The sequence below is a fragment of the Buceros rhinoceros genome, unplaced genomic scaffold, assembly GCF_000710305.1.
Source record: "Buceros rhinoceros silvestris isolate BGI_N320 unplaced genomic scaffold, ASM71030v1 scaffold4796, whole genome shotgun sequence".
NCBI classification, from domain to species: Eukaryota; Metazoa; Chordata; class Aves; order Bucerotiformes; family Bucerotidae; genus Buceros; species Buceros rhinoceros.
The window spans coordinates 15,040-23,722 of NW_010419171.1; the positions used below are offsets into that span (position 1 = coordinate 15,040).

General features: G+C 40.4%; 1 protein-coding gene across 1 annotated transcript in view; it reads right to left on the reverse strand.

The window, feature by feature from the left end:
• Positions 1–6,566, reverse strand: part of UNC93A (unc-93 homolog A (C. elegans)) — a 17,683-nt gene extending 11,117 nt beyond the window's left edge. The window contains exons 1-4 of the mRNA XM_010138794.1: positions 6,480–6,566; positions 4,516–4,697; positions 3,493–3,722; positions 346–471 (exon numbers count right to left, since the gene is read on the reverse strand). Coding sequence (XP_010137096.1) covers positions 346–471; positions 3,493–3,722; positions 4,516–4,697; positions 6,480–6,566 — 625 coding nt within the window. The remainder of the gene's footprint in view (positions 1–345; positions 472–3,492; positions 3,723–4,515; positions 4,698–6,479) is intronic.
• Positions 6,567–8,683: the final 2,117 nt, after the last annotated feature.

Consider the following 8,683-nt stretch of genomic DNA (forward strand, 5'->3'; position numbering starts at 1 on the left):
AGATAAGCTGCTGTTACAGCACTGTGTGTACTTTTGATTCCAGTCTGTAGAGCAACACTGCTTAGGGGTGAAACAGTGGGGTCACCATACTGGGTTTCAGCTTTGTTCCGGGTGAAAAGTGTAAAGAATGTCTTGCTCCTTTAGACAAAAATGATACAGCACTGGCACAAAGTATCTGAAACTGTTTAGGAAGGAGTTGTTTACAGCTTTCTCATATCTTATTTCCTTTTAACAAGCTGGATTGAAGGAGGAAGTGAGAAACTTAGTCTGCAAAGTCATGCTACTTTTCACAAGTAGTAGGTTTCCCATTAGTGCTGTTCATTAAAGATTGTATGAATAACTTACCAGTGTAAATCCCTAGCAGAGTGTAGATTAAGGAGTTGGAGGGTTTTGTTGACCCAGTGGTGTTAGTGGTATCAGTCATGCAGTCATACGCTCCACAGCATCCCAGGTTTTCTTCTGAAATTTCCTCTAATTCAGTAAGAACCAAAAGAAAGGCAAGTCAGGGAAGAGATCAGATGAGTGCACGCTATATGTAGGAATATAAGGAAAAGAGAATCCAGCACTCAGTGATTGCTCCTGGTTTCAAATCCTTCTTGATTAGAGATGATTAACTTAAGAATCCCAGTTTAACAGACAAAAATTTCAATTAACAGAAACTGTTGCTCAAGACAGAACACTGAATTGATGGTTTCATGGAGACGTGGACTAAAACCAAAGGCTGAATTCTGAATCCAAGCTCACGTTGCAGTATTTAAAGTTCCAGTGTGTATCTGTACCTCTTAATCATAATACCCCAAAAGAAGGGTCCCTCAGTTTACACCACCACTGTAATGATGGACCTCAGTTCTTGCAGTCAGAGCCCATTATCCCTCTGCAGATAATTTCTGTGTATGTTACAGGAATGGAAACCACCTCAAGACATCTTTTTGTTCTAGAAATTTTCAAATTACAATTACCCACTAATGCAGTCTTCCAAGAAATCAGCTTTTCCTGGCTTTATGACTTTGTTACTGGCTTTGCTACTCTTTGAGAACATACTTGAAACTAGAACAGTTTGGCAGAGTTGGGAGTAAGACCTTTGCATTCTTCAATTCCATCAGTGTTGAGCTGGGCATGTGTCAAAGCCACACACGGGCATGTACTCCTGCACCCTGTGTGTCACGAAGACACCATAGCCTCTTTCTCCAGTACCCTTCCTATAAAGAAAAAATACTAACCCAAAGTGTGAGCCTGAATAAGCTGTGTAGTGGGGAAGGATGATAAAAACCCCATACAATTATTTCAGTGCTTTCGCTGTAGAATTTGTCACTGGTCCAAGGGCAGTACAGTGGACCTTGGCCGACTCCTTAAATAGGATTTGATCTGTAATTTTTCAGTTAGGGTTATTGTGTAACTACTTTTAGTGGGTCATTCCCTATTGCTTCCAATCAAAGCTGCTGCAATGTGAATCAGCTGATTAACTGTAAACAACTTTAGGTTCAACATCAGATAGAACTTAATAACATAAAGAAAATCACTACCTTACTATAGCCAGTGGCTACCACTGCATAGTTTTGAACAAACACACCCTCAGCAAAATTACCATATCCAGAAAGGTGAGTCACATTAGTAAAGTGTGGGACTGTGTAAAACAGGATTTTTATCCTTTCATGCATCATCTGAAGATGAAGATGCACAAGCAATTGGTGATATGGAAGCTGCAAGGCAGGGTTTGCTGCAGTATTGCTAAGGGAGAAAGGATGACTCTTTAATTTACATTGATTACTGTCTTCTGTTGCAGTATTCCCTCATGGCATAGCTTCCCTTGCTGTGTCTGGATGGAGTGATGCAGACAATACGTGAAGTGTATGTATGAGTCTGAATTTCATGCATTTTGATTCTGCAGATACATGCCATATCTTTTTGACTGCTCAGGGAAATTATACATTTTAAGTGTATGAACAGTATGGGTGGACATCTTTGCTGGACTGTCAGAAGAGAGGAAAAGAAGTGAGTGACTGGAGATCCTTATTCGTGCATCCCCCAAGAAGCTCCCTCTGGAATAAAGCTGAGTCTCACTGAGAAGGCACAGCTGGGAAGCTTGTATAGGTATAACTGCTCATCGCTGTTGTGGAGATATGCACAGTCTTTGGCTTTGAGAGCTGTTCAGGAACATAGCATTTCTTGAAATCCAATGTAATTGACAAAAAATAAGTAAAAGAGTATTTTCAGAATTTAGAGGAACATCCTCAGATGTAAAACAAGGAGGGGATTTACAAGACAAGGGGGGAAAAAGTATTTTTTATTAGCATGTTGTGTTCTGTGAGGCAGAGGTGAGTAAAATGGTTGCAGTCTGTGCAGACCCCATAGCTACACCACAGTGCCTGCCCTGCAAATGAAATCAGAACGGACTGTCCCTCCTGAGACATTGTGTTGCTCAGTGATCAGGTCAGCAGGGCTCTCTTGCACTTGATACAGTCTTCTAGCATTCTGCTTTGGTGGTATTTCATCTATAGTTGCTTAGGTTTAAAGGAAGCATAATTCTCCATAAGTATCAAAACTTGTGACAACTACTTTGCCATGAACCCAAGGATTCAAAGATTAAAACCTGATGCCAATCCCTGGAATTTAGTTTTTACCTAACACCTACTTGAATACCCTCCAGAATTCTGTATATATACTGTACGAATGGCTTGACTGAGCCAGGGAAGAGAGGTAACTTCATGCTATTCATAGCAGCAGTGTATATGGAAAGCTCTTTCCATGTAGGTCCTGTTCTGATTTTGACAGATTTTTGTAGCGTTTTTAATCTCTAAGATGGTGTACAGGTATTAATTTATCTTCACAACTTCCCATTTAAAACTTACACCAATAATAAGCACGGGAAATGAGGGCAGCACTGTTGAGTGATTTCTTCAAGCTACATTGGCATCTGCTCTCTGAGCCTGAAATACAGCAGAGGAGCCCTAGCATGCATGATCCTGCCAACAGCTACTTCTGTTTCTTCTTGACAATTCTGTAAAGCACTCATTTTCAGCAAGCACCAGCTTGACTAACGTCGAATGCTTAACAGCAAATTAATCCAATACTACAAGCTTTGTGAAAAGGCTGCTTCAGTGTTTTCCCTTTTGTTTTAATTCACTTTAAATGGGAGATGTGAAAGACTGTCACTGCCAGCAGCATATCTATGCTTTACAGCACAAGGGTGAAATTCAAAAGTAGTGAAATTCAGAAGGAGTTCAACAGACATCTATTTTTGAGCTAGTTGTCTGAAATCTCTTTATAGCTGCTGAAGAGTTCATAGAAAATAGACACTTCCAGAGAGCAGTTTAGCCCATCTTCTTCAGACATTTACCTTCAGATGGGTTGGCTTGCACTGGAATTGCCTTTTTCCTCTGACCATGAAGGTAACTGAGGGTCACCAGCTCAGCTACAGAAATGTACCTTTTAACTATCTAGAACTAGCGGATGTTTATAGAAGAAGTGCCAAGAATTTTAAATATATTTTACCTTTGGTGGCAGCTTGGCTAAATATCAAGGATGAGATAAGATTTCCCCAGATTCCAGAGGACTGAAATATCAGAAAGAAGACCCCAAAGTATTGGTTGATAACATCTTTTCCATTTTTTTGTGCTTTCTCAGCATAGGAATTGCCAGCAATGGTGAGGTAAGTGCACTTGGCAGACCAGAGCGGTGCTCCTCCTAAGCCCAGGATCACTGAGGCAGGGATTAGTGTGTACCTGCCAAAGAACAATTTATTTAGCATAGTTGCATAGTTATTATCCATTAGCATAATAATCATTTGCCCGAAGATCCAGAGGCAAAAATAGACATCAAAGAAATAGACTTATACTTTGCATGATTAAATAAATCTGTTGCATGAAACCAAGAAAGGGCCAGTCTTATAAAGTTTAGAATGTGCGAGCACTCCCCGCTGTGCCCAGGGGTTAGGCCTAGGCTATGATGGCTAGGCCGGCTAAGTCTCTGCTCCTGTGCCTTACCCTCTTGTAAATGAGAAATAAATTGCACCTGCCCTTTAGATGATGGATCACAACAATTTTTCTCCACAGAGTTGTGTGCCCCGTCACTGGTGAGCAGAAGTTTTTCATCCATCTCTGAAAGGGCAAAGTAGGAGCTGTCCTATTCCTGTGGTCCTCTGCTCTCAGAGCCACTGTCTGGGAGACAGCCTCAGACTTTTCAGAAACAGTCCTGAAAGTAATCTAGATTTTAAATGAAACTTCTCATTAATTTTTTTTTTTTCAGAGGGACATCTCTGCCACACACGAGTTAGAGAAGCAGCTACAGATGGACAGAGGGATGCACTCATTCTGGCGTTTTGCACATTTTCACCTCTGCTTCACCCACTACTGGATTTATTTATCCCTGTTTCTTGCAGGTAACACCTTTTGCATCCATCTTTCAAATCCACAGCACAAAGGTAGAGTAGGAATTGAGAAGAAAAAGACGGAAGAACTTTGCCCTTACTGATTTTGTTCAAACACAATAGAGAGGATTAAAGTATTTAAATTGTACCAGCTGGCATAGAAGTTCCCTAAGGAGAACGCAATGTAGCCGCACATAGAGCCGGCGATGGTCCACTTGCAGCCCAGCTTCTTGATGAGGACTGGGGGAAGGAACATGGATGATAAGATGAGTGCAGCATAGAGAACACTTAGGGAAGCAACGCCCAAGCCTTCTTCTGAATGGAGACTGCTCTGCATGGACAAAACCAGCAGATGAGAAAAAATTTATCACAGGCATTTGTTACTATGTTGTACAGAAAGTGGCTTCAGGCAGAAAAATGGAGACACAGAAGCTGGAGCTGTGTAGTATTAAAGCAGCCTGATTATGGATTTAGGTTTTTCCTCAAAATGACAGCCCATTTGTGAAAATATGATACAAAACCACGTGAGGAATGCTCTGCTTCAAAGTTTTGGTAAGTCAAACGTTAGATTATTTAACGTAATTAATTTGAGTTTCTTCTGAAAGCAAGCTGAATGACAGATAACCTCTTCTCTTGGCCTTTCCTTTTTGTCTCTGGCAGGAATATCCTCAGAATGGTTATTTTGTAATCAGGCAAAGAGGCTTCCGGCTTACAAAGGTCTTATTTCTAAAACACTACATGCCTGGTTTTGTGAGCTACAACTTCCCAAAATTAGAAGTCAGGCCTCCAAAATCATATGATTAGCTTAATTGTTACTGGTTTGTGGTTGTTTTTTGGGAGGGCTGGGGGTGGGTGGGGGAGTGTTGAAATAAATGAAAATTTCTAATGTTTCTCCTGCGGGCTACAATAACTTAGTTTTGATTGCGTGTCAGCAAGTCGTCTTTAACCACCAAGACAAAATGGAGAGAAAAAAGGGATGCTTTGTGAATCAGCACCACTCCATTGTGCAGCATAAGGGCAGGCTTTATGTTCCAGCACTTAACCTGAGCATGCGCCGTTTGAAATGGTGGGGCCAACTATGGCTTCTTGGATTTATCTTCCCCTGCCTTGTTAGTCTCAATGGACTATTTCTGGGAGTGGTTTTGCAGAACTTCCCTGAACTTGGAATATAACAGTGTCAGAGAACAGAAAGTGCTGAAGGAATGGAGAAGACAGGGGTGTACAGAGCTAGCAGGGACCTCTTCCTGAAATGAGGTCAACCCCTTGTTATTGCAAACTACTTCATCATGTCAAGGTCCACCTTTAAAGCATACAGATTTCCATATCAGTGGAAAAATCCGACACAATCGATCAGGGTCATCTTTAATATCCTGCATAAAGTTACTCATGGATGGCGTTATTTGTCATTAGACCAGCAGAGTCTTCTAGTCTGAAAAGTTTGTCCGCATATTCCTCCTCTCTGAAGTATTCATAGGCAGCAACAGTAACCCTCAGGTTTTTTATTTTGATTATGGTAAACAAGCAAGCTCAAGTCGTTCTAGAAACCCATCTCTGCTACTGTGTTTTGAGATGTTAGTGCCAATACAAGCTACAGCTGCCTTTGATTTAAAACAACATTTTTTATTTACTATATTATATCATGGTGCCAGAAATTATTATATTATTTTATACATGAATTATTTAATGGATTGAGCAGACACATTTATTATTTTACATTGCTGTGTAATAATCATAAAATTATAGCAATTTAGAAATATTCAAAACAGACTCTTTCCAGAAATGGAATTTGTTTTCCATTTTGCAGTATCTTCTTTTTTGAGAAAAATCTCAGAGAAATCTAGTTTTCATTTAGACAACTTTTGGGGGCCTGGGGAAGTATTCTGACATGCATTCAAACTATTTGAAAAGTATTAGAATAAAATACTTAGTAAATGCTGTGGATCTGGGTGACAAACACTTCCAGCAAGTTGATGTCCTCACCCACATCACAAAAAATACTATGTGTGCCTTCCCGACAGAAACCATGAAAAGACTGATGGGTATCACACTACCAGCTGGCCTGATGCCTGCCAGACTGCCTGTCCTACGAACCCGGGAGAGATGCTCCACTTACCTGTAGACTCTGGAGTCCTCCGTAAGCAGTGAAGAGGAGTAAAAATCCGAAAGAAATTACCAAAACATTCTTAAGATTCTTTTCCATGTTGATTCACACAAGACAAAAAGTCTGCCGGTGAGATGATCCAATTATTCCAGGGGGTTTTTTCAGTTGGAGAAAACCAGCTTATGTCTTATTGGAAAAGGTCACTTCTCACTGCATTCATAGAGGAAAGAGTTGTTAGTTATTGCAGCACTGGCCGGTGAACTGAACTTTTACTGATACTGAAACTTCCTTACCGAGTTGTTACTTATTCACCTATTGTGACTGAGGCAATAATGAGTGCTTTCAAAGGGCATCTATCAGGTTTTATTAGACAGGTATATAAGTCACTTGCAACACTTGGACTAATTTTAGTATTGCAGTCGTACATGCCACTAGCGCAGAAGAAAAAAATTGCAAGCAGAGAAATGACCATCTGTCATAAAGATACACGTAAAGATACACATAAAGGGCAAAGATTTAAAGTTTGTACTGAATTTGAAATTAAACCTAGTGTTTAACTAATGTTACCAGGCATGATAGGAAATGAGATTGTTTCTGTTACAGTGTTGTCTGCATACACCAGCTCTGTAGCTGTGCAGCGTGTAGCAATCCAAGGTGGTTGCTTGGCCAGCAGAGTCGTCTTCATCTGTGGTAAACACCATGACTTTGATGTTTCAAATTTACCAAGTCATACTCATGAAAATAATTTGTACCTGTCTTTCCTATCAGCTCAGAAGCCAAGAAGAAACATGGGTTGAACACATAAATGAAAAAGCCACTTGCCTTCCCCTTCTCCAGCTCTTGAAAAAAACCGGCCTTTGTGGGATGTATTTAGCCTTGCCAGTCCTGCCCAGATCAAAGAATGAAAAGTTTCCCCACAGCCAGACAATTTTGCTGTGTTTGCCCCTCCTTTCCCCTATTTTCAGATCCTGCCATTGAGAAGTTGCACTGTCTCTGTTCCTCGCATGTTGGCCATCCTGCAAGTCCTAACTAAGCTTTTGAATATTCCCCTTCTGAGTGCACGAAGTCCTTTCTGCCCCCAAGCGTGGCAGGGCAAGCAGACCCCTCCTACATTTGTAGCAGTCAAGGGATTTGAACTTGGCACCAAAGTGGAATCCAAAGAATTCCGTGCTATAAAGTAAACAGATTCAAGTGGAGGTGCGCTGTAAGGTGTCCATAGTGTCTAGTGGGAACACACAGCTAAGACTTGATCTAAATCCCACTAGGTGGCACAATTTTCCTTCCCACGGGGACATTCGAGGGTGAGGGGAGGAGGATTTAATGCATTAATTAATTTACTACATTAAAGAGGTCACAGCTAGTTTCTACTTTGGAGAAAATTCTAGTATATGCCTTTTTATTTTCTTCTTTTGTCTTATAATCTTCTTGAATTAAATAATGCAGAAAACATAATCTTTTAATTCTCTATTGTTAATAGCACTTCTCTATTGCAAGTTTAGAAAGTGAAATACTTTTTACAGACTACTATGCCCAGCATACAAATGCTTTCAATTAACTCACAACGCCACTCTTGTTTTGCAGTGTTTGTAATCCTCTACAGGGCTTATAAACCAAACTTTTTAGGCTTATGGCACCTTACAATTTTCAGGTGAAGAAATTTCAGAAGAAATTTACACCTGGTAATAATACTCTTCTTTCTGTTTTGGACCCCTTAGAAATAGTCTCAGAATTCTAGGATTTTGAGATCACAGGTTTAAAAACACTGGAGAGATGAATGAGAAAACGTAAGAATAAGATTATAAGAATAATCGCCAGCTCCAGCAGAGGCAAGAACCAAGGATAGTGCAAAGTGCGCTCAGTTATAAAAGCCTTTATTTTAGTACTCTTTCTTGACATTAGCAATAATAACAACACAGCTTTTAAAAATTCAGTATTAAATGGGCACTATTTTTAAAATCCAGTGTTGGATAGGTTATCTGATCAGCACTTCTGCTCTGGAGGAATTCTTAACTCCTAACTCAGTCACATCCTCTCAGCAGCTCAGTCTTGGAGACCATATGGGGGATGGTGAGGTTTTTTTGTGGAGGGTTTTTTTTGGTCTCCTTTTGACTGATCAAAGACATTTCATCCTCTTCCCTTGCCCAGAGCTTTGAGTTATCCAACTGCCTGATGCTGAGCCCCTCCTTAGGAATGTGCAGAGTCTTTACCAAGGAGAT